Genomic DNA, 26,654 nt, shown 5'->3' with positions numbered 1-26,654 from the left:
AGTAGTTAATATTTACAGTTCTATATTTATATATATATTTCCAAATTCATTAGGGAAGACTAATCACGACAAGACCCATAGAGTTTTGCTGATTAACTCAGCAACGAGTGCAAATTTCCAGCCCCGCAGAGGAGTCCTGATCCCCACTTCACATTTGATCAATGAAATGAGAGGGCTTAAATCCAAAAAAAAAAAAAAAAAGTTTCCCAAGAAATGCAACAACTCCCATCACTTTATTTTTTTTTACCCAAGTGATGGCCCAAGCTGTAACCAGAAATGGTATAAAGAGCCTGATCTGAGGAAGTACAGATCACACTTCAGACTAGGGAAACACCACAAAGCTGTCATGTCCCCTTTTACCTGACCCATTAAAGAAAAATAGCTTTCATCTGTATTACTGCACATCTCAAATAAAACCCACAGTGCCTCAGTTTAGAATGACATATAATTTATTCATATAGTTCACAAGTAGTTGGACACTACTCAATTTAATCTCCATATGCAAGTGATTTACACAAACATATAATACTAAAATTGATTGCTTAGAAGGTAAAAAATACCATGGGTATGAAATGCCATGGTAGATGCTGTTCAATATACTACACAATCTTTGTGTCAGACACTTTTACTCACTTATGTTTTTAGAAAAAAAGGCAGTTTGCCATTTTTAATTTTTTTGTATAAGTCGTCTGGGAAACTCAAGTGGTTTTGCTCTAAACCTTCTAATCAATTATTTCTCCCAGTTCTTAGGACAATTGACAACCAAAGCAATTTTTAGTAGTTCAAAAAAAAAAAAAATAAATAGATTTTTACTCCCTGAATTCACCAAGTACAACGTGACCAAATGATGTTGCCTTCCAACATGCGACACAAAATACTAACCCCTGTATATTCGAAGGAATGTGCAGGAATTTAGACCATGCTTCAGCATGACAGTGTTGGTGACAACAGCCCGATGATACAATTTTTGGCCCCTGCCAGCATCCAGTAGTTGTGAGCGTGTTTGCACTAGCATCACCCAGACCATTTGGTATTCATGCAGCTGTGGAGTCCGATTGTAATTCTGCATAAACTCTTCTCACTGAAACTTGTATCTCATAAGCCTCATTAATTCTGCATTAAGCATATATGGCTGCATGGAAAAAACTGGACTTTAATGTGTTTGCCTGCATCAGATTAAATTACACACATTATCTTCTAGACGAGGTCCAAACATATTATTTTGCTTGAAATGCCAGTAGTTATCTTAAAACATACCAAGAAGTTAAAAAGCTTCCACAATACAAGATCCAGCTATTTATTCCACATATACAAAAACACAGCTAGAGAAATACAATTCAATTGTCAATGCTGAATTTATGAAGAAAGTCTAAAAAAATAGAAAAACTCTGATACTCAGACATCAATTCAGAACGTAACACTGCATAATGCCGCAATATGAGCACCCATTTAAAATGAGAAATCCCCAACAAGAGAAGCATAAGGGGATCTAGTACACATGACCAAAAAAAAAAAAAAGTAATAAATAGAGGAATACTGCATCAAAAACATGCATACAATCGCCGTGGTCATTCAGTATGCTAGTGATGGTCTAAACAGTGATCTAACACAAGAGTGAGACAGTGTTTCCAAATAAAACTGAGTGAGTAACTACATATTGATTAAACTTTCTGATGCAGCAAAGTGAGGGCACAGAGCCATCTCTGGGTTCTGCAGCTGTTTCAAGATTCGCTTGTGAAATTTCTCTCTGACACGGTTGAACTCCATTATGTCCAGTGGGTCCTCTTCAATCCAGAATTTGTGGAATTCATGCATTAAGTAGCCTATAAGATTACAAAAATAAGGAAAAGTAAAAAAGATAAATAAGGTATGTAAGGGTCACATACAAAATTAGAAAGAAATTAACAATTATGATGCACGCAGAGAATCCTGGTCATCGATGTCTGACACCTCACAACACCATGCAGGGACAAGACTAAACCCATTTTGGGCAAACACAAAGTTTGATGAATATTATCCATTAGCAGAACTTCTCCCAATAAATACAAGAAATCACTGTCTTGACATACGGATACATGAACCAAAACATTAAACTAATGAGCATAAAAGCAGGGGAAGATGCTGCTGATGCTGCTCCACCAGCCTTTTGTCTATATTCAAGTTCTGCCTCACAGGTATTTCCTCATGGGGACATTGCTTCCTCTCCACTAAAAAAAAGAGCATACTGGTAAGTAACTTAACAGCTATCATCACTTCCTCCTCATGCACAGTTTTACCTTGTGTGTGCATGACCTTACTGGAAGTGCTGTTTAACATTTATGCCTACAATTCTAAAAAGATGACTGACAAGGTGATATACAGAACCACTTGCTTTGGTAAGATATCCCTGTTTTAGGAATAAACTTGATCCCAAAGTGGCTTTAATAATAAAGGCTCTGATTAAGGCCTTTACCATCTCAGTTCTGTGCCATCCTTGGACTCGAAGAGGAACCACTGACAGAAAAAATGTTACATCCAACACTAGAACCTCAATAAACCGGACCCAACCTCTTGATCCCAACTTCCACAGCAGTTAATCATGGAGGATGTATAATCTTTCATTCCAGCACAGCAAAACATGCAAGTAAGTTTTCTGTATTCCAGAAAGTGAGGGCATTTTTTTTTAAAAAAAGGCTTAATTGCTTTTATCCATTTATTTCTATTAGTTTTATTAGGGCCTGTTGTGATAGAACAAGGAGTAATAGTTGTAAACTAAAAGGGTAGGATTTAACTAGATATAAGGAAGAAATTTTTTTTACAATGAGTGTGGTAAGACACTGGCCCAGGTTGCCCAGAGAGGTGGTAGATGCCCCATCCCTGGAAACATTGAAGGCCAGGTTGGAAGGGGCTCTGAGCAACCTCATCTAGTTGAAGATGTCCCATTGCAGGGGGTTTGGACTAGATGACCTTTAAAAGGTCACTTCCAACCCAAATTATTATAGGATTCTGTTGTATGACAATTGCAACACACATACTTCTAAACTTGAAACTTCAAGGTATATTTGCATAGTCACATTTTCCCCCCCATCATCAACTTGAGAAACTTCATTCAAAAGGTACTTTAGGTACATCTTCAAATCTCTTCCATATATTCCCAACAGCCACAGGCTGTTTCATTCTAAGAGATGTTACTTTCAAAGAAAAGCTCAGTAAAACCCTTTAAAAAAAAAATAATCACTACATAAAATGTAAAACATTGTTAGATCTTCACCCTTCAAAACCCAGGAGATTTCCAAGAGGTACATTCTGTACTCCAGCAGAGGCTGAGCTGAGCAGGACATTGAGCAATGCAGTTTAGTGCATTGCGTGTACGGTCAGAGAAGGCAACGGAGCCCAGGAGCAGTGGGCCAAAGGCAATTCACAGCTTTGCCTATGTCCCCATGGCTTGAGGGTGCAGATGAGGTGATGTGGTAGATTAGCATTTAGGAGGTCCTGCATGGACATATACTGCATGTACAGCCACTGTGTTCCTCTACCAGCAAGGCTGCTGGCTGGGCAACGTAATTTTGACTTTCCAGTTCAGTCAGGCAGCCTGTAGGCATTTAATGCAGCCTAATGGTGTCTGGGTTTGAAGGAAATTTGAAGGAAAACTAGGATGACTAAGGTAAGGAGAGGCGGGGAGAGAAACTGCAAGACCATAAAAGCAGGGATTTGTCAGACCTAAACAAATAATCTCTGGATTAATTGTCCTTGCTCCAGGAGAGTTTGTCTGTTGATGCTTTCTCTACAGTAAAGTCTATTTGATAACCTCAAGTTTTTCCTAGGATGGCAGGCAGAGTGTTGTAGGAACATCCACCACCTGTACTGGACCGTTACTACACCAGAGGCCCGTGCAGGTTTTATCCCGCTCCATAACTCATACATGCATGGGCTGTAGAGGGAAAAGCTGTCAAAATGGGCTCTCCCTCTAGCGTTGTCATGACAGACTGGCCACGCTGGTCAGCGCGCACACTGGTCCTGGGGCACAGTCCCAGGCTTGGCTAGCAGAACAGTCCCTGCTGCTGCCAAGACTGTAAAGGTACTAAAACATATCTTCCCTCCCCCTAAAATTCAGCGGTGGGGGATTTTAGATATGGCAAGAAACCAGAACCAAGAATAGGATATGAAGATATGGGAGCCAAACCAATCATACTAGACATATCTGTTCACAAGGCCACAGGCACATCAGGAATTTGGCAAAAAGTCAGAGTAACTCTTCCAATGAAAAGATGACCTGAAGATGCACAAGTGGATATTTAGATAAATACTTATCTGTCTGTTTTACTTATCAAGCCGACTACTACCAAAGACAAACGCCTAGCAGCTAAACTGCCTGGAGTTCCTACCAGCCAGTCTATCCAGGGCAGCAACCCAGAAACCATCACAAAAGGGAGAACCCTGCTACAGTATGATTTCTGCCCACATAGGATTTTGGGTGAACAAGTCTTATTAAATAGCATTCTTGTTCTGAAAACCTATACTCTTTAATGAAAGAGATGCACAGGACACCAATACTGGTCATTTATCCAGTTAAGCATAAGAAAATATTATAGGTGCAAACTAAATTTCTGTTGCCTAAATAGCCAAATTAAAAAAAAAAAATCCCAAACACTCACAAACAAAAATCCAACCAAACAAAACCTTTGCAATTGTCATAAATGTGGAAAACAGTGCATCCTGACTCCTTGTTAGCAGTTTCTTGCTTATACATTGAAAAATATTAGAAGCGTTGCTCCCACTGTGCAAGGATGCACTGCATGTCTGTGCTGTAGAAGGGATGCTCGAATACAGGAGAAAGACCTGGGAAAGCATTTTTTTTGAGGGGGAGGGGACAACTCTGCTGAAGAGTGGTAAGTAAAGCTTGGACGTAAATTCAGATAGCTTAAGACAGTTGGATTTACAGGGAAGGAATCTCTAGCGGCTCTTTAAAATACCTCTAGTTTCTTCTTATTATTTAAGACCAGTCTAAGAAGATAGGAAGGTTTGTTCAGGCCCTTGGAGGTTTTTTGTTTGGGTTTATTTTGTTTATTTTGTTTTGGTTTTTTTTACCCCTTGGTTTGGTAGTGGCATCTGTCACAACTAAGCACTAAATCTAAGTATCCTAAAGACAGGAGAGCAAGACCAGCATGATAGTCTCTGTGCTGTGTCAGCAGGAGTTGTGTTTGTTTTTTTTTTTTTAAAGTATAGGTAGTATGAAAGTGACAGCAGGAGTACAAATTATGTATTCCTTCCCCTCCTCCCGTACTTACAGAACGTCTGCTGAAAGTGAGTTAGTGTTGGTGCTTCTGGAGCAACATTGTAGAAATGGGTCTTCAGAGCTCCGCTCACAAGCAAGTTGTATGCGAGGTCTGTTATGTTAATGCCCACGATAGCAAAAGAATAGCTGTAAGAAAAAAGAAGCAGCAACATTTGTGGAGAGTTTGTTTTCTCTCAGCACACTATATGAAACACTGATGACACCAACACTGCAGACTGTGTGCTACTGAGGTGTGTTAATTTTCTCCCTCACAAGCTTCCAAGGTGTGGGGGGGTGGAAAACAAGAAAAACATTTATCTCCTCTGCTTTGTACATTCTAATGGCAGTGTTTCCCTTGTGAAACATATGGTCACAGTGAAAACAGGAGTTTCATCACTGTGCCAGCATTTCAGTGGAGCAGCACTGATTCATTCCTACAGAATAAGAACAAGCTGAGGCATCCCTGTGCTCCTGCGCTCGCCTCTGACACGGGGCAAGCACTCCACATCGTGGCTGTGTCTGCAGGGTGACCCATCGTCTGGTATTTTAACCCATCTGCCCAACCGGAATTCATTACCCACAGTTAGGAACATCAGGTTTCAACAATCAGTCCTATAAAGACATTCATATGGCTAAAAAGCAAATCCAATTTCTTCCTAACAAAGAACTAGCTACAGAGGCCAGAAGACAGGCAAAAACCTAAATCCAAGCACGATGGAAGAAGAAACAAGAAAATCAGACCCATGAAGCAAACCCTGTCTTGTTAAGGGATATCAACAAGGAAAGTATATTTAGGCACAACAGAAGTCCAAAATTGGAAGTTATTTCCTAATTTGTGAGCCTGTTGCACAAAGAACTTGACATTTCTGGCAGTGACTGTTTCCCAAGAAAACATACGATGTCCCACACTGGCATTTAGTGACAAAATAAACTTGGCTAGTTATACAGTGACTTTTTTTTTTTCCCCTCCTCTAAACACAGCTGTCTTCTGTAGATTATCGTAGGTATTTTTTTAGTTATCTCTGTGAAGCAAACCAAAATACTTTCTTTTTTTATTTTAACCTTTGACATATTTCAGGAAGGAAAAAAACTAATAATTCAGAAGGTAACTGCAACATGAGGTCTAATGGTAAATTTCACAGGAAAATGAAACATAGAATTTAAAATGTTGTATTACAGGTTTTCAGATACACTCATAAGGAACATCCAGTTCCATGCTCATGAATATCATGAATAAGGCGGCTATACCAAACCCACTGCTGAAGAAGAAAAAAACCCCCTCACTGCTATTTCTTTCCTATTATACTTTCCTGAAATCAGATCAGAACCTGCTTCTGACAATAAGAAGTGAAACTTGATCACATTTTACGTTAAGAAAAATTAAACAGATATTCATCACGGCACTATTCATAGCACAGAGAGAAAGCTTCTCCTTGCTACAGCATTTTTGGGTTATTTTTCCTAATTCTTACTTCAAACTGTTTTTCCCATAATCTTTGATCAAAATCAAGGTGTAGTTAAGACAATACACTTTAGTGTATACACTGTTTCCTTTAGTTTCCTTTAGAAAGTGACCAGGAAACACCTTTTTCCCCCTCAAATATACAGCATCATTGTTAACTGTTGTGTTTGTGGCGGCTTTAAAAAGATTTTTTACTTACCCAATTGCCTTATCAAACTTTTTCTTCTCCCATTCGGCTTTGCTGAATTGGCTGGGGAGGGAAAAGAGAAAATCCAGATATTGCCATGCACTGCTAATTGACAAATATTTTCTTTCAGTTTCTTTGACATTATAACATTGACTAAACAAGGAATATTTCCTCTGTTGTGATGGCTAATCACGTTTAACTCTGCTTTTGACTGAAAGGATTGGTATAAAAGGATTTGAAATGAGTAACTGGCTTTATAGAATTGCTGATAAACTTCTCTCATCATTACAAAGTATGCACCTACATCAACGCTCTCAGTAAAAGCCAGTTATTTTCTATACTGGCCACAAAGATGATCCACCTCAATTAAGTCTGAGCTACACAAAAAGTTGAAAATATTACATTTCTTTTAACTAATCAAAGACAATTTTAGCCTTCTGAGTTCTTGAAGATATACGTGAGGCTCATCACTGGAGGCATGGTTCACCTGAAGAGGCAAATATGAAAAATACTCCTCTGCTAGAAAGGTTTTATGTCCAGCCAAACTGGAAACCACACAACAGCCAAAACCACTCTGCACTGTATTTCCTATTATTTGGCACAATAATGTAGAGGTTTTCAAGGACATGGAAGGTCCCTCCCTTGAAACAGAGTTACTTAGGGAACTATTTACTTTTAGATTAAATTCCTGTTCAATATTTTCATTTAAAAGAGCTGCCTGATGAAACCAGTCAGCCAACATCCCACTAACCAGGCTTTAACTGTACCTACTTGTATGGAGAAAGTTTAGCAGAAATCACTGCAAGCGTTTATCATCAGCTAAAAGTAGGCAGGGAAACAACCCTAACCAGTGGGCTAGAACTTAGGCATGCCTGTGGGAGTTTTGCCTTAGAAATCCAAATCAGAGCTTGCAGGGTTTAGATACCAAATTATAGACAGCTATGTGTGAAAGTGTCTGTCTTGGACATACTTGAACTACAATAAGTATATATTACACTATAGACAATCCCCTGAACTTCACATAAATATGGTATTTAAAAATTGTTGCCGTTAATGTTAAAGATGCTAATAGGTTCATACTCATCCTGACCTGAGTGTTACCAGGTGGCATGCATGAGGACAAAACTTCTCCTCTTAAATGGCCTGGTGAATACATTCATTCCCTAAAATCTTAGCCATCTTTGTAGGTTGTGGCATAACATCAGTTAAAAAAAATCCAAGCAAACACTGAATAATAGAGGTGGCACATGTAGGATGTGGACAAGGAACACAGTTCAACAGAAATAGAAACTACATTGATCATGATCACATCAGAAATCAGCGTGGCTGCTAAGCAACCACACCAGGAAGAACACCATGGGCACCACCAGCAGCATCTATCTTCTACCAAACGCTCTTTCAAGGGATACAAATTGCACATGCTCACACAGCACTCCAAGATGGTCCTTGGTAATTAAACATGTAAATGAAGAACACTGATAGGATACCCTGCTTCACAGCCCCAGCACTGAATACTCAGCATCTGGGTAGTATAGTTCAGTTTCCCATGTAAGAGTTCAGTTAAACAAAAGTCTTGGCTATTTTCCACAATGCTGCTTAAGCATCATGACAATCCCAGTTCATTAGTATACGTAATAAAAATTATCCACAGGCAACACAATACACGAAGGCAAGACTGGAATTGCGGGGGGTGCTTGTAGGAAGAGAGTGAATGCCAATATATAAAAGAAACCCCAAATAAATTAAATTTGAGGGCTGACTCTCACGCTCAAATTCTGCTGGTTTACACCCCCACCCAACCCTCCACGTGCTGTTTGTCACAGAATTATCATTGGTAACTCAGCCACAAAATACTGAGGAGATCAAAAAGCTTCACAGGATTCAGATGTGGAGCTGCTATATGGATATCTAACACTACTGGCAAAAGTAAAACATCTTTTGAGACCACTGATCACTATGTAACTGGCTACGAGGCATTTCTGTCCCCCTTCAATAATTATGGAGTAAGTCTCCTATTCACAAATAGTTCACAACACAGAATTTTTCCTACTCGAAGGTACCTGATGTCTCAACAGTCAGGACATTGGATTATCCCCATTATTAGGCGAGGCAGCCAGAGTATGCAACTATAAATCCAAGGGGTTCTTCAACTGTGCTAACAAACCCTTGGCCCAGGCTATTTTTGGTTATCAACTCAGTCACAGTTGTTATGACCATAGTGGCACTGCTTAGACTTTTTTCCTACAGGTAAGAGTCACCCAAAATTTGTTGGTTAATCACAGTACTAAATAGGTCTAAAAATACAGCGCTTTAGCTACATCAAGCAAGGTTGATTTCATTCTTTATATATAAGCATGCTTAGATATACCCAGGGTTGCATCACCAGCTACGTTTGAGTTAACTTTAGAGAAAGGAATAGAGATCTCTTGGTTTCTCTTTCAGTTTATAACATGCCAAATTGCAGTATGGTTTGATCTTTATTTACATGTAGGGTCTCATAAAACTAAGAAAAAAGAAAAAAAAATACCTTAGTTCCTTCTTAGTGACTTCCCTTCATTATGAAAAGACAAAAAGAAAGGTAAATAAAAATACAAAATCATTTGAAATTGGAAGTTAAGTGAAAACATTTAACACTAAGTTTAACTATTTCTAAGATTCAGTATACAAGTTTGTCTCTTGAATTGGATCAGTTTTCAGGATCAGTACTTGAAAACAGATAGCATATGGCAATACCCAAGTGTGTGCCCAACAAAAAGAAAAATAAAACCAGCCCCCTCCCCAAATCACCAGCCAGCACAGTGCTCTCAAGTCATTTTTTCTTATCTGAAGCGTTACCTGTATTTAGGGTGAAGAGAATCAGAGAGAACTTGCTGAGCTATCTCAGTGTCCCATTCGGCAAAATACCTGCAGATATATGTATTTAAGGTGAATTGTTAAAGAAACACAACAAAAAAAGCATCTTAAATCATGCTACACTGTCCATACACATACTTTTTAAGGTGACTACATGTGTTAAGCAGTATAAGTAGCATTTAACGTGTTAATTCATTAAACTGCCACTCAGACCCCCAAAATGAAAGAGAAAAGCAGCCTCAAATTACAAATGCAACCCTATAAGTGCTTAGTGAATGGGCATTACCAGAGCTGTCTTTCTACCCACCCTACAGAAAATCAGTTGTTCATTATTACTAGAGCATGTTGACTGCTGAGCTCAAAGCAAAGCAGTTCAGGCTTCTTGATCTGGCAGATTCATTAAGCAAGACAAGAGCGATCGCAGGAGATTAAGAAATGAAATACATGGTAGGGATTCATCTCCAATGGAAGTTAAAAGCCAGAGTCAAGAGTCCAGATCCTCCACTGAGCTTTGCTAGAGAACAACATATGGATGGTTTGTGTTCTTCAATCTGTAAAAGCAGAAAATATTTCTTTTTCCCTTCATAGGGAGAGATTATTTTACCAAATGTTTTTAAGTTATGTAACTACCTGCAGCAGATATAAGGGCTGGAGGAAATAACAGGTATTGATCAGTTCCCAAATAACCAGCCACAGATATGGAACCAACACCTGGTGCGCATAAGGCAGAAGGGAATAGCGATGTAAACTCACTGCTAAATTTTGGGTATTGACAGAAATTGAAGTAGTCGTACAACTACAGAAGTCTACCATCAGTGGCTGCATTTCAAGTGTTTTACCTTGAATTCAGCATGAAACTCCCAAGCAAGAAAGCTGGGCAGTAACATAACCCTCCCTTTCTCAGGGGAAGAGAGTGTTAACTTACTGTGTCACAGAGAAACTAAAAAAAAAAAAAAAAAAAAAAAAAAGGGCTTAGCAAGTAGTATTACCAAACTGAATTAGGAATACTCAAAAAAAGGAGAGCCCTTCCAGAAGAGAAACCCCCCAAAAGTTGGGCTAGAAAATAAATTCTTTCAATTTTTGATATGAAGTCTGTAACACTTTTATAAATTATTCCCAGACACTTGCTAAAAATCTTTAAGTAATGCTGCTTTTCATGACTTCAGACACACATAAATCCATCTACAGAGGAAGATACTTACACCAAGTTATATAAGCCCAGGAGACCCATCCCTCTAAAGTCTGTTTTAGGATCGTCACCTTGGAAACCAATTTCACACCACTGCTTCGAAATCCTAGCTTTCAGTGGTGAATTGGGCTTCAAGCATTTCCACAACTAGGAAGATTACAGATAAAATATAATTAAACTTCCACACATTACTATGGCTTTTTCTTCTTTTTCAACCAAGTTAATTTCTCGTGTAGCATCACGGCATTGTTATCCCAGCAACACAAACATAAGAGCAAACGAAATTCCCAGGGGTGAGGAGGGGGAAATCCCAAACCACTCTTAAATATCGCAGATGTTTCAGCCCTACAAGGCCCTTCCGACCTTATCTGCAGCTGCTATAACGTCTCACACAAGGACTCATTTTGTTCACGCTTTGTGCATCAAACTAGCACCTGACTCCATAAGCACAGAGACAGGAATGGGCTGGAATGTGGTTGTAAATCACTGACAGAGCAGCAGGCAATCAGCCCACAGGTCCCTGAGGCTCTGCAGCAATCTTTTCTCCGGCATCTTTTGCAAGCCTCTGGAAGGCTTATAAATCAGGAGTGCTGACTTGGCTACCACAGTGCTGAAAAGCAAATTGGAGGACATAAAAAAAAAAAAAAAAAAATTAAAAATCCACACAAGAATAGTGTATGCCACCTTCATATTTAACTAAGGGGTGAATCATTCATTGATCTCGCACAAAAAAAAAAAAAAAAGGATAAATTGATTTAACATGCCAGATCCTCAGCTGGAATAAATCCACCTAGTTGCATTGGTCCAGCCACTTTAGTGCCTAAATATCATGTTGCTAGGCACCTAAAAGCAGCCTAAACAGACATGTCTGAAAAATACATACCTTTCCGCACACCTCACACACCATATCACAAACTCACCCATTCAAAAGCGTATTAAGAAATCAGGTGTTCTCCATAAACCATGAATTGGTGAGTAGGGACTCAAGAAATGCACTTAGACAAAGCCTACCTAAGGGAAAGAGCTGTATGCACATTTCCCAAATAAACAACTCAGAAATTGTATTAATTTTAGCAATTCTATCTGCATTTAAAATGAAGTGCCTTAGGAAGGTTGAAACTTTAATGATTTCACTTTGTAATGACTGCATAAAGCATCATTGTTTAAGTCATATTTGCTTTCTTGTTCATCCATCGACAGTAAATACAGTATTATTCATTAGTTCAATCACATTAAGTTAATCTTTCTCTCATTGATAAAGTGGCCTCCTGGTAAACATGAATAAATAATAGACATTAGGAACTTGCATTACCCATTGCAGAGATCACTTAGCAGAATACCTAGAAGGAATAAAAACCGACCAGACTATTCTTCCCTAGCGCGGGTTGGAAACCAAATTAAACGCTTGGACATATTTACGTTTGACATGAGAATATGCAAAAGCAAAATGCCTGCTGTACAACACGTGTTAATACGCAGGTTACACTGGAGGCAGATGGTGAAACTGATACTCTCGTCAACATTTTGAATTTTACAGTGTAAGCTGCACTGTTTAATCCCCCCCTCTGACAAACACTCAGTTTCTGTTCTGCTTTTATTCTCACACAGTTATGTTTTTAAAGCATTTACATAACTACGCATCATTGCTGACAGGATTCTCAGAAGCATCCAAGAACCAGGACCTTGCCCTCACAGGCTGGGTGGCTGGGGAGGAGACCACAGCCAGCTCTTTGGTGCTTCTCACCTGTGATCCCATCCTCAGACCCAACTTCTTGCTCTGCGGGCAATGTAGATGCCCAATGTATTTAGGAATGCTTTCCTGTAGTTAAAGGCCCTTGGTTAAACCTGCAGCCAGGTATCTGGTATTTTCAGGGCCCAACATAGTAGGCTGGACCTCCCACCTCCAAGACACAGGCTTCCTCACTAGGTAAAAATCTGTGTCCTTTTAGTTAAAGCCCGTTCCACTCCAGAAATTTGCACTTTTGGCTGCACAGGGGCAGGAGTTGAACAGAAAGAGTCCATCTGCCTCAACCTACCTGGGGGCTAAAGCACTCCTGCAGGGGCAGCTCTAGTTCTGACTCCTCCTCAGCAAGACTCCCACCTCCCAACAAGGAGCCAACCTTAAAGACAGCTTTCCAGACATCTATGGGAAGTCTTTGACCATTTGACACATTTTTTAGAAATAGTTATTTGCATCCCTAGGTGACTATGTAAGATGCCTACTGGGATTTCTGAAAGTACCTGGAAGCCCAAGTAACTAAAGTAAAATTTCCAGAAACTCCCACTGTAACTTGTGGAAAGCACTACACTGCAGGCTACAGCGTGGAAGACAGCTTCATCATCATGTGCTGTAAAAATCCCAGCCAAAGTCGATGGGGGAAGCACAGGTAGTGCTTAAGTTTTCAATATTTTTGTTCAAAATAAATTAAAAAAAAAATTTCCAAACAGGTGATATGTGTTTATAAGACCTCTGTAGATTCTGTAAGGAGGCATTTGGCTTGTAGATAAGCTCATTATCACTCTTCTGTTGCCATTTCTCTGAAGCATCTTGCACTAGCTATGGTCAGAAACAGGATCAGAAGAAATACTGGGACTTGCTATTAGACTATGTTCCACCCCCTTTTTTCTCTCCTCAATTCCTTTCTAATATAAAAGCTCTCTAACTCTCCCTGTGGTTATGGTTTCAAGATCATCTTCCTGAAAAAATACTTTTATTCCTTGCTCCAATGCAAGGCTTTCCTGAAAGCACGAAGTAAGTAAAACCCATTTGGTATGGTTTTCAACACTCTGCATGCATTATCTAAAGACTGGTTTCATTTTGTTTTCACGTGAAAATGTATTTAGTAAAGATAAATGTTTAAGTCATCCTCTCCCACCCTTCCATCTCATACAATGAAAGCTAGAGGTTTGCTATTGGGATACACAGATAAGGTCTTCAAAAATAGAAGAAACTGAAGAAAAAAAAAAAAGGATGTTCTGGTTAAGAGATAAAATTACCCTTCGCGTGTTGAAGAAAGGTATACTGAAGTAGGGTTATTTTTCCAGAGCTCGTAGCACAGAGCTGTTATCTCTAGTAAAAGCTGGGTATCATCCACTGCCTGGATATAGTCCAGCCAAGGGAAGTGCATTCGTCAACAGGGAGTGAGCTGCTTGCTTGGCAGGTCTTACATCCAGACCAAATTAACATGCTATACAGCCTTACCTTAAAAACAGGTACATGATGGAGGAAGGCGACAATATCTCTCGCTGTTTTAAACAGGTTTATAAACCAGGCTGCTTGGAGCTCACATGAATAAAGGATGCCCTCTAAGCATCTCTTAAGCACCTACCTTCAGAAGCATTTCCTCATGTTGCGGATTCTCTGAATCGTACGGCTCTCTGCGCAGCTTTTCAACCTCTGCAATCAGATTTCTGTACCCCACAATCTGCAGCAGGCATGCCTGAAGAGATACTCCCAACCTGACGAGGGGAAAGGAGCCACATAATCCAACTCAATCGTGTATAGCCATGAAACAGCACTACTGCGTACATACCTATTTAATTCACATTAGTAATTTTACATCAATGAATTGGTAGTCTAACACATTAATTGCAATGTGAGAATTTCCAAGAGATCAATATTACATTAAACAAGGCCTTGTGAAATGCATAGTCTTATTTAGTGCCTTCCTTAGTTGATAACATTTGGGATTTTCTAAAACTTTGAACAGTGAGTTTTCACATTGAAATATCAATGCCTGCAACAAGCGCATCACTGAATCTTTCCTCTCATTCAAATGGCAGCTTCTCAAACAATGCCCTGAGACCAGGCGTGTGAACTTAAAAGGGACGAGAGGGACAGGAAACTCAGCAAAAAGCTAAAAATATTCATTTTGCTTTCCTGCCACAAAAGCTAGCATAAAGAAGCCAAAAACCCAAAGCAATATAGTTCAAAGATCTGCCTTGAGGCAGCTTTTTTTTTTCGTGTCTGATGTTAAGAATCACCATAATGGCTCTCTTTTTGTTACAATGCAGATTTTACATTTCCTTTTTACATTTCCTGATGCATCACTAACAAAAAAAAACCAAAACAAAACAATGCACCAAAAAGGAAAAAAACCGCCAAAAACCATAATAAAAAATAACCCCCCAAACCCTATCAAACATGTGGCTTCCAAGGCTTTAAGTTACAACAGCTTATTCACAGTTTTAGGTTGAGATTTTATAATATTAAATACAAGTTATGCAGTACACAGCTGCTGCACTCATAAGAATATTTAGATATACATATATGGGAATAAACCCTTTAATTTTTAATAATGTCTGAAATTATCTGAATGCCTAGTATGAATTTGGAGGCCACAGCAAAATCTGTACCCTCATTCCTTTGTGGAACACAGGCTGCACTGATATTAAGCTGCGCAGGTTCCTGATTTGTCTTGGTCAATATACTGAAACATTTTGTTTATTCCCTAACACTGTTAAATTTTCTGAGCAGAAGGATTTTCACTGCTTATCTTTTGAGATTAATCTAAAGAATCAGAGATGTCATCATTAAGCCATTGCTCTTGCTGCAATTTCGTGTTATTTGTGGCTATAACCCTTTCAGAATAACCTCTGCAGCGTTTTCCCTCCTTTGCTGTTTTTTTTTTTTTTCTACATGCTTCACTTGCTTTACCCTACAGTTTTACAAAAAGGCTGCATTTCAAAGAAAGCTGAAAAGCCTGACAAGACTGCATGTGAATTGCTGTAGTACATCACAAAACCACAACCATAATGTTTTTAACTACTCTATAATCTCAGAATAGTTTGGAGCAGAACACCGCAGACTGGCAAAGCAGAACAATTTTATATTAAGAAAAATAAAATACATTTTTAAGTGCCAAGTTGCGCAACACGTATAAAGCAAGCCACGTTTGCACTTTATCTAAAGCCAGTCAAATGCTCTGTGCAATGTTATTTGGGGTGGGGAGGGTGGAATTAGTTTCCCCACTTTCCCTTTCATAAAGCTTTTGCTCACCTCCTTGCCAAACAGAGGATGGGAGCGAGCGAGCGGCAGATGCCCCACACCTTCTCCCTGCCACCCTTGTGCTGGTGGTGGCAGTTCTCAGAGCACAGGAGCAACCTGCCCGGTCTTGCACCCCCACCAGACTCAGCTCCATGTGCTCCACGAGATGGAGAGGAGTCCAAAACTGGGAGTATTTCATAGGCTCCTTCCATAATTAGTGTAGACTGCACGTGTCACCACCTGGTTATTCAATCTACTTGCTCCCACCACTAAATTTACATCCTTATCTCAGGGGCATCAACAAAGGGAAATTACTGTGGGCCTCCTCCTCTTCAGGTCACCGCAGCCCACAGCCTTCAAGAACAGCTCATTGCAAACCCCCCGGGATGCAAGTTCAGCTCTGCAAAGATGCTACATTAACAGAAATGACTGCCTACAGATTTGCAGAAACACATAGAGTATGACACGTGTCCCCTTGTCCTTACCCCAGGAGATTTCAAGTCTCTACTACGCAAGGGAAGGCCAGAGCTTCCGAACAAGGCAGTCTGGATGCAGGTTGGTGAGGGGTTTTTTTGTTTGTTTTGGGTTTGTTTTTGTTTGGTTGGTTGGGTTTTTTTGTTTGTTTGTTTGTTGTTTTTTTTTTTTTAATGTTCAAGAGTAGGCAAGCCAGTGGATTTTCCTTAATCCTGTCTAAAGAAATGGCTGACCTGCTTTTGCTTAAATTTCTCCAGAAGACTTTAGCACAAAGTAAATGGCTGGCATGTAAAACTTCAGTGCAGATTCTTAAAGTTTAGCAGAACTATGATTAATTTAATATAAGGGGCAATTTAGTGGCAGGGTGTGTTTCTATGTATGTGGCACCACCCTGTACATCCCAGGCCTCCATTCCTCACTGTTTTGAAAAGATATTTCACCAGATTGGGGGGGGGGGGGGGAACGGGATGAAAGACTCAGTCCTGTAAAATGCTGAGCTCAAGGTTTTGAGTCCAAAAACAATTTAGCATTTTTTTCTGTGCTAAGTATATGAACACCACCTGGATTAAATAAAAAAAATACTTCAGGGATTTGGGTTTTTTGTTTGTTTTAAATATTAGAGCCAGATCACTCAAAGTATAACTTAAGGTTCAGGGGCCTGATTCAATCAAAGAGAACTCATTTGCACCTCTGCTCGCTCTCTCTGTTCTGGAAGACAGCATTTCTTTATAGGCCAAAGGCAATGCCATGAGGAGAATCAGATGGTGATCTCTGGCGTCACACAAAACTCTATTTTAATGAATTCCTTGTTTTTTCTTGGAATTATTCCACCCAGTTACCCAAGGGTCCAACACTGAGAAGTGAGTTGAATCAGCCTGATTGCTAACACTGCAGTTACCGATGTCCATGGGCCAGGCTCTAAGCCGTGCACATTTACATCCTGCAGTTTTTCCTCATATGTCACCCTCACTAATTTTGCCATCGCTGATTTTTTGTTGTTCTGAATTTCAGCTATCAGCATCCTGTGCAAGACAAGAGTACCAGAGCTGTGACACCCTCCTCAGATGGGCAGCCTCTCAGCATGGCCTCGCATCCACTTGAAGCAGCTGCTCTTTCATCACCCTCCCTTTGAAGGTCATGTGGGCAAGGTCCTGTGAACTGACACCCCTGGAAAAGCCCTGGACCCACTCCTAGAAGAACTTCATAGGGCTCTATGAGAAGGAGGTGTCCTCTTTGTTTTGTTTCTCTTTTTTCTTCCCATCTTTAATGGTTGGGTCACCATTTTTTAATCCAGGTGGACAGTGGTCAGGTCCACAAGAGTTGTCTCTCAAGTCAGAGAGACACCCCATGTGCTCTGTTTCCTTTATGATCAGTGAAGCCTCATTTTAAAACTACCCTATTACTGTCCTTTTCACTGGGGGGTAGGGCTTGGGCATCATGACTGTAATGAGACCAAAACATTTATATTTTTCCAACTGAGCTTTTGTTTTTTTATTGTTGCAGCAAGATCTTGAGATCACCTTACCAGTTGATGCCGCTGACCCCTTAAAGAAAAGTAGCTATCAATGTATGGATGCCCATTTTTGATTATGTACATCTATTTCAAATTTGGGATGAGGAGTGAACCTCAGACTGATCACCTGAATAATGCAGCCCTCAACATTTCTCCCACCGATTCCTGACCAAGAGGTAAGGCAACCACAAAAGTATTACCACTTACTCTTGAAATCCACGCGTGTAGGTTTAATGGTTTGTTGTCAGTCTCTTCTTACCACTAACATGTATCAGCTGTGTTGTATCCTTAAAATTTGTGTTTGGATAATTCAAAGCAGTTTTAAAATGTAAACCAGCATACCATTTATATCAGTGACAACGGGATGATTTCTTCTCTGCTCAAAAGACCGCATACAGCCTTGGTAAGAAGCCATTACTGTCACTGCCAGGACCACCTGCTTTGGTGGTATTTTATCCCTGGGGAAGTGGCCCCCATAAATCAATGCATCAACAATATACTAAGACAGCATGATTCAGGAAGCAGCTAGATAAAGAGAACCAGGACTTGCCTATTACAGTCACCATTAAAGATCATTCATTTTTCCATCAGCTTTTTGACAGAAAAGCTTAAGCTGTAGTTCTATGCTGAGAGACAGAATTCATCTTCAAATTGCGTGCCACAATAAATATGGAGAACCAGTTCTCCATGGACCTGGGCACTGAAAAAAAAATAAATCAATAATTCCCATTTGTTTTGTAGGGAAACCATGAACTTACTGTGGATTTATATCTGGATTAATCCTTTTCAGCTCCATGATGTCATCTATAGTTTTTTCAATAGCATCAGGGTGAACACTTACTGAAGTTTGCAGACGCTAAAAAGAGGTTTTAAACACATATTAATTCTTATGAAAGCTATTACTCTATAGAAGGTAACACAAATTTGATACCCAAAAGCTTTTAGAGCCCAGAGGATCCAATTTAATGTATATATATATACACACACTCATTTCCAGTCTGTTCAACCCTACTTCCCCATGCCCTTACACTCAGTCTATTGCATTTCTGCAGCAGCTGCCAGTGAAGATAATCTGCACTGAAGCCTTTGATCAAGAAGCAGCTTCAGACCATCTGCCTAATTAAACTGGAATTCCTAGCCTTCATTTGACACCCCCTCTCCCAACACGTTGCAGTACCACAGCAAAACATTTTTCCTTTCTCTTGCATGTCATTGCACTTTGTAGAGATGTCCCTGGAAGTTCAGTATTCAAAAAAATCAGTGTGCCTTCCAAAAAATTAAAGAGGTCGAACTTTCTGGTGCTTTGTCTCAAACCTATACGATTGCTTAAATGCAAGTTTTTAAATAAGATTCTGCCTTTCTGTTTGTGCTAGAAGTGTATTTGGAAGCACTGTGCTGAACTATGAACTACGCAACATCGTTTTTGCTGATGCTGAGGTAAATTTTTCAACATCACTGATTTTCATACCAAAGAGAAATGAACGGCTGAATGATGCTATTTAACATATACACAAATGCTTTATGAGAAGAATTTAGGTTAGCACAACCAGTGCTGCAGCGAAAGGAAGACATGACAGAGGCTCCATTGATGTATTTAAAAGGAGAGCAGAGAACAAAGGTGTCTTGGCTATCTAAGTACTGCTGCCTTTGGCCCCTTTTATCCCTGCTTTCCAGACAAAAAAGCCTTGAGGTGTAAAGTGTGTAAGTGACTGACTGCAGATTACAGAAATTCTAGGACAGGATGAGGAATCAAGCCAAGAAATCCCAAATTACAACACATCACCATTGTCACCTCCACCATGACCTGTTGCCCCCTTAATTCCATCAGTGCCACAGTGTACCTGCCCCTGGAGTACAGGGCACTCTCCCTGACTTTGCAAGACCACCTGCTATTGCAGACACAAGACCCTCTTCAGTAGAAGATGAATTTAATGCAAAAATCAAATCAAACCCTAAAGTGATTTTTTTGTGGCCAGCAAACAACATACTGAACAAACCAACTGCACAGGACACAATATAAAAGGTGAATGGTGGTATCTTTCACTCACCTTACTTTTTGAACCTTTCAGTGATGCCTCTGTAAGAGAACAGTATTTGAAAGCATCAAGTCAGACAAGCTAAGTTTATATTGGATTCATTTAACAATATATTTATTTATAAGAATTAAGTCATGCTATTTTTAGCACACGCAGAAAGGTACAAAGGCATGCAGAACTACGTATTTTGCAGTTACCTATTTTCATAGTTCTGGCAGCTCCAGGTTTGGTATTGTAACAGATCCTTTGCAATTCACAGCGACCTGTTAGCTTCCTGACCACGAATTTCAGGCAGCGCCACAAGCATTTGCAGTAGAAGTACAGGCATACCTGGACAAACATCCTGGCAAAAAAAAGAAGCCTGGAAATAAGAGTCTTGAGCAGAGTTTGTTTCAACAAGGTCACCACCCAAACAGAAGATACTTCCTCACCCCAAATTCCCATAGCCTGAGGTCACCTTTAAAGCAAAACCAGCATTTGCACTGCAAACTTTTATCCCGGTGTTAAATCATGTTTTTTAGTCTCACCCAACAACAACAACAAAAAAAAAAACCACACACAAAGCATCGTAACTGGAAGCACAAAACAAATCAGCTCCATCGTTCTCAAAACAGTATTTCTAGAAAGCTCTTTGCCTCCCTAAAATAAAAGGCCATATAGTTCTTATGAATGCTTTGGGGAAACAGGACTACATGAGAAGGAAGCACAGCTCACCCTGCTATCATGGCTGCTGAGGATCCAGGGAGCCACCATACCCTGGCTTAGCTTTGCCTCTGCACCCAGCTGCTCCAAGCAGAGTGGCTGGTTATCCTGGCAAACATGAATCAACACTCCTGTCAGGTCCCCGAGTGACAATTAAGGAAACCAAAGCTTCCCTCCTTCCGGAGAGAAGGTGTTTAAGAACCTGTCCTGAGGACTGGCAGTTCTTCCCAATATCAGCTTTTATACACCACTGATGCTGCACAATTTCTCAAAGCACAGAACAGACAATAAGCCAAAAAAGCCCTTATTTAGATACTGCATGCAGTTTTGAGCCCCAGTGATACAAGACAGACTTTGACAAACTGGATGGGTTTCAGTGGAAGGCCCCAAGATGGTAGAGCTGGAGCACAAGCCCTGCAAGGAGAGGCTGGGAGAGCTGGGCTTGTTCCGCTTGGAGCAGAGCTTCAGGGGGACCTAACAGCAGCCCCCAGTGCCTGTGGGAAGATCATGGAGGAGACAGAGCTGGGTCCTTCACTGCGGTACAGGGCAGGAAGCCAAGGAACAACAGTCAAACTGAAACATAAGAGACTCAGTCTAGATATAAGAAGCAGCTTTTTCCCCATGAGGACAGTCAGGTAATGGCACAGGTTGCCCAGAGAGACTGTGCAGTCTCCCTCCTCAGAGACTTTAAACCCTGAGTCAAAAAGCCTTGAGCAGCCCAGTGTGACCTCAGAGCTGACCTGCTGCGCACAGGAGGTTGGACCAGAGACTTGCTGAGGTCCCTCCCAGCCTGAACTATCCTGTGATCCCACGAAAGCCGGAAAAAGGCTGCGTACATGAGAAACACTCGATTTTAAAGTTTGTTATAATTGCAGCTGCTACCAAAGCCCACATTTTGCTACCACAGTTATGTAATACAGCCCAAAACCAGATTCCATGGGCTACAACGTATTTGGACACAATTTAGCTTTCTTGTTTCCGCAGCTATAAAGGCACAGATCCTGCCATGTTATTCAACTGTTACCCCCGTGGGGTGCACTGGGATTTGAGGGGTAGGGCAGGATCTACCCAGGGTCCTTGGGTTCAGAAGCACATCTCAGAAAAGGCAAGTCACAAAGATCTGACAGCAGGAACATTGCCATCTGGACACAGTTCTGGGCAACTGGCTTTAGGTGGCCCTGCCAGAGCAGGAGGGGTGAACTAGATGACCTACAGAGGTCCCTTCCAACCTCAAGCTCTCTGTGATTATATTTTATGATTGTATTATGGGAAAACATCAATACAGCTTTGATATGCTAGCTTGCCATTAAATGGTCAAAAAGAATTTGGTCCATTATGTTCTAAGCCTGTCTGTATGTGTGTTCATCATTAGCCCATTATATCCCTCACATGCTGCTGATGCTTTCAAAGGACATTTATTTATTAGGAGACTCTATATTATCCTTTTCAATGGAGTGCAGTGGTTATTCTGAAATACTGAATTCCAGATACTCAAATCAGTTATAACTTTAATAAAGCTTAAAGAGCTCCATCACTTTCTAAAAACATCCTGAAGGGCATGGTGTAGAAGGACATTCAGGGAAGGGAAGATAGGTTAATGTCCACACAGGAGTTTAATCTGCTTTATGTTCACTTTAGCTTAATCTCCTTTGAAGGAGGATTAAGCTAAGGGAACTAAAGACATTTTAGGCCTAAATAGAGAGCATCCACACGAGTATTTAACACGCTTTAAAAGCATCCACTTTATCTTCACACTTTTTGTTAATTCACTTAACACTCCCAAACGCCTGCATGCAGGCAACCCCCTTGTCTTTATGCAACAGGAAGCCTCTATTTTAGACACAAAGTGAAACCTGAAGAATGAGGAATCACTCCCACACTGGAATCAAGTTTTTGACAAACAAAAAAGTTTCAGCTGCTGACACTGAAATATTTGGGGCCCCCCTTCCCCACAAGAGTGCCAGAACACACTACTGTGAGGAGTTTGCATGTGCTTCACAGCAGGTGATCACCTTCAGTATTAAGAACAAGACCAGTTACAAAAAAGGCAAGTCTATCATCAGCAAAGGAGACATTCTTTAAGTTTCCAACAGTCAGTAGTGTAAGCCAATTAAAGAGTCAGTCTCATATAAAGTCAACTAATGACTCCAATTGCAGCGTTTAATAGTTGCCTGAAAAACTTCACAGGCTAGCATTGGGCATTTTGTTTTTCTACTAGACATTTAATATCAGCCTTCACAGATTTGACTAGTCCATCACCCCTGAAGAATCCAAAAAACAACCTATAGCCGTCCCTCAGCCTTCTCAGCACACCCCGGCTCTGTACTCAGGCTGAAGGTCCAGACAAATGAATACAAGAGATCAATGCCAAACTGGAAGGTGGAGTGTGGTAAAACAAAGTTCTGTGTTTTCACCACACATTTGTAGTAGAAATTAGTTCCTTACTTCTGGCCTGCTTTTTTTCCCAAAGGTTAGGTCTCTATTGGAGCAACCCAAAGAGCCCATTTATATGAAAGAAGGGAAGACAGACTCACTTAACTTCATGTAACAGCCCATGTAAGACTTCTTTCTAATGAACAAGATAGCTCCCATAAGACCACACGTCTTTTAAGAAAGCTGATGCCTACACTTAATTGCCTTCAGGGCTGAAACATCACAATCTATTTCATTACTCAAAACCTTGTTTCTTACTGTATTGTGTGATGTGGATAAGTTTCAGAGGGCAGGGGGAAGGTGTTAGGTGTATTTGAATTATATCTTGCTGCCATTAGACTCGACAGATTTGCAAATCAAAGGAAAAACCTCTAAATGGGGTAGAATTAAATGGTTGCAACCACCTTCCCCACTAAAGTTTTGCTTTGGTGGTGGTTTGCACAAAAGTTAACTAATAAAAATGCATCTACAAAATACATCACTACAGCAAGCAAACACTGTATCTGTGATTCATTAAAATATACTTAGCAGCTATTACTAATAAAGCAAACAAACACTAGTTTTGACTAGGTAGCTAATAGAAGAAAGTCATCCTTTGTGGATACCTTCAATTTTCTACTACTCATCCATCTCAAGCTTACAACAGTTGAAATCTTCCATTTGTAACATGAACAGCATAAAAAGCAACACAAGTTTGTTTGTTTGTTTTTTTTCCAAAGAGTTGTCCTCTATAAAAGGGAGTTCTTGCTTGGAGAAGTCCTGTAATAAAAGCACACTGGTGATTAAATAAGACAAGTTGTATGCTAGCTGCTATGCACTTCAGTTCATGTAAGCAAAGTGGAGACACTGGCAGCTACAAAACAAAAACATAGTGCATCTTGAACAAGAACCCACACGGAAGTGTAGTGTGAGCTGTCTGTCTGACTACAGCACAGTGGCAATAACTTCTGGTTTGTTTCAGAGTCCAATTCCAAACCTCCTCTCCGCTCTTCTCTTCTCTGTTTTTGTGCTGTTTCCCCCCCCACCCCAGCTTGCCTTTGCAGGTTTTCTCAGCACAGAAAATATTGTGTTTCACCAGTAACTTGTGTAGTCATGTACAGCAATACTTCAGATCCTGAGGTGAGCTTTAAGAACAGAAGTACGGCAGAAACTAAAGTGTTCCTCAGAGACTTGCTCTCTACTCCTCCCCATCCCAATACAAGCTCCTTCTCCTCCTGTATTACATGCAGCTGTATGGACATACAGGTTTTGTGTTTGTACACGCAAAATACATTACAAGAGTTCATATGAACATTTATTCAGGTAAAACAAAGAAAAAACTACATAAGATGCTAACGTACACAGGCCCAACCAACAGGCAGTTGCCAAGGATGCTGTATGAGTGGAAACACATGCAGCCAACCTCCCACGAGAAGTCAGGATTACATGTTCCCAGTCGTTGATGTCAATCACTTGGACATCAGAAGCTACCTGTTAGCTCCTGAGCAATACCAATGCGACCCAGCATAGTTCTCCCAACTTGGATCACAGAAAGGGTCACTGAACTCTGAGATTAATGCTACAGAAAAATGTACTTGTTACTTGGGTTCCAAGAAAGAAAGAAAAAAAAAAAATCAAAACAAAAAAAATATTCTGAAATAAATAAGTACTCCCTTGCATGTCTGGAAGATACTTACAGAATACTACTGAGTGCTTAAAGCTACCACAACAGCCTCATGTGCCACAGAAAAGCAGTTTTCTTCTGTGTAATTAGCAAACATCAGATAAGGGCTGGTATACGCATTTATTTCACCACTCCTTCTTCCTTGCTCTTCTGCTTCTTTTTCATATTTTCCCTGCTGTATGTCACTCTGCTTCTCATCTCTAATTTTCTGCCAAGAACAGCTTCAACCAAAAAAAGAATTAGGCAATCAGTACCTTCCAAGGACTATCACGAACCCTGCAAAACCAAGCAAGCAACCGATCCATATCGGCAATAATGGGGCTCAGCAGAGATGCCGGAGATCTCTCTTCCATGAGGGCATGGATGAAGAAAGAGGGTTCTACAACCAGTAGGATCCTTGCAAGACAGAGAAATTTAGAGCCCAAAAGAGCACAAAATAAGAGTACCACCGCTGCACTCACAACACTTCTATTCTCCACAGCATGTGCTGCCCTGCCTGCGGTAAAAGAGCAAGCAACAGATAGAACTGAGCACGTTGTTTCACACCCTGACTTTACAAAGGAAAGGACAGAAGTGGTTCTCAACACGGGATTACAAGGTTTGCCCTTGACTAGCCAAACTGATGTTCTGTCAGTGTGACGGGAATGGCAAACGTGGTGGTTACTAGAATTTTCATCTCTCTCCAATGACAGTATGTCATCACAATTTCATGAAATTTTCACCTTTAAATAAAAAGCCAGACTGGTTCTAGGCCAGCCTTCTCCATGATAAATAGGCAGAAGGAAGATTGAGAAAGGTTTCCAAAGTTGTCCAATATTTCTGTGAAGCCCTTTCCTGTGTAAGGCATGTTCACCTAAATAGCAAGATGTTTGTATAATGCAACATACGGTATTTCATTGCCATGAAAGGAAGCAGAGGTTAATTACTGTGTAACATTTTTAAAACTAATAACATAGAAGGTGCTTATTTCCCCCCCCGCTAATTTTAGAACCTTAGTATTTTCAGAGCTAGTAACAAACAGAACAAATGCTTTGGGTAAAATGAAAACTTCAATGAGATACCCAATGCTAGTGACTGGACTTAAAATGGTGGGAAAAAAGCAAGCAAAAACCAACAAATAAAGCCCCCAAATCCACTAGTTTAAAAGAATGAAACAAAAGCCACTGCATCTATTACATATTGTTTTCTTTCCTGTGTGTCTTGTTTTAGGTCTTATGAATAGGAAAGACTCTCACACAACTATTTTTCCTGAAGGACATACTCAGCTCAGAGAGGAAAACATTACACATCAATATTTCCTTCCTGAGAATTCTGATTACAGCTTAAGAAGTCAAGGACGCACAAGTTAGTTAAGGATGACAAGCTGCCCAAATAGGCGAGTAAGCAAGTGATACTACCCTGTTAGAAGCCAATTAACTTGACTATCTTTGGTTTATTTGTATAACTTACAGTCTGTATACAAGGTCAACCAAGTAGTAACGTACCAATCACTGTTTCTGACATAGGCAAACCTGCTATTAGCTCCTTTAAAACACAAGAAATTTTTTTCACTCTGTGCCTTTGCAGACTTGACAACTGAAATCCACCTTATCTCTCCATTTAGACATGAAAGCAAGTCACCGTGGCAACTAAGGAAGACATAAGAGTAGTTTTTAACAGCAGCTTTCCACACTTTCCCTGCTTTTGCTTTTTGCCGACTTCATTTTCATTTTATCTGATGTGACTCCAGTAAGACAGAACTTATGCTTAAAATCTGCTAGTGCTTACAGACTGTTTTGCAGTAGATCAAGAGAAAGTGTCAAGTTTCTAGGTTTTATTGAAAAAACCTAAGTGTCTGCTACAGTGGATTTTCCAAGTTGTTATTATTTCAGATGTTTAAGATAAGTTACAGTCAAAGTGGA

The 26,654-nt window shown here is 40.2% G+C and overlaps 1 protein-coding gene across 3 annotated transcripts in view; it reads right to left on the bottom strand.

The window, feature by feature from the left end:
* Positions 1-427: 427 nt before the first annotated feature.
* The window catches only part of ELMOD1 (ELMO domain containing 1), a 44,996-nt gene continuing 18,769 nt past the window's right edge, over positions 428-26,654 (bottom strand). For 2 of the 3 annotated variants that reach the window (XM_063330333.1, XM_063330343.1), the window contains exons 3-12: positions 20,153-20,298; positions 19,968-19,996; positions 18,678-18,775; positions 14,275-14,404; positions 10,959-11,092; positions 9,739-9,807; positions 9,431-9,454; positions 6,916-6,966; positions 5,268-5,401; positions 428-1,823 (exon numbers count right to left, since the gene is read on the bottom strand). In XM_063330333.1, coding sequence (XP_063186403.1) covers positions 1,651-1,823; positions 5,268-5,401; positions 6,916-6,966; positions 9,431-9,454; positions 9,739-9,807; positions 10,959-11,092; positions 14,275-14,404; positions 18,678-18,775; positions 19,968-19,996; positions 20,153-20,298 — 988 coding nt within the window. In that variant the 3' untranslated portion in view covers positions 428-1,650. The remainder of the gene's footprint in view (positions 1,824-5,267; positions 5,402-6,915; positions 6,967-9,430; positions 9,455-9,738; positions 9,808-10,958; positions 11,093-14,274; positions 14,405-18,677; positions 18,776-19,967; positions 19,997-20,152; positions 20,299-26,654) is intronic. The other variant, XM_063330352.1, reaches the window with a different exon arrangement.

This window comes from Chroicocephalus ridibundus, chromosome 1 (assembly GCF_963924245.1).
Source record: "Chroicocephalus ridibundus chromosome 1, bChrRid1.1, whole genome shotgun sequence".
Lineage (NCBI taxonomy): Eukaryota > Metazoa > Chordata > Aves > Charadriiformes > Laridae > Chroicocephalus > Chroicocephalus ridibundus.
This window is presented reverse-complemented; position numbering and strand designations above follow the sequence as displayed.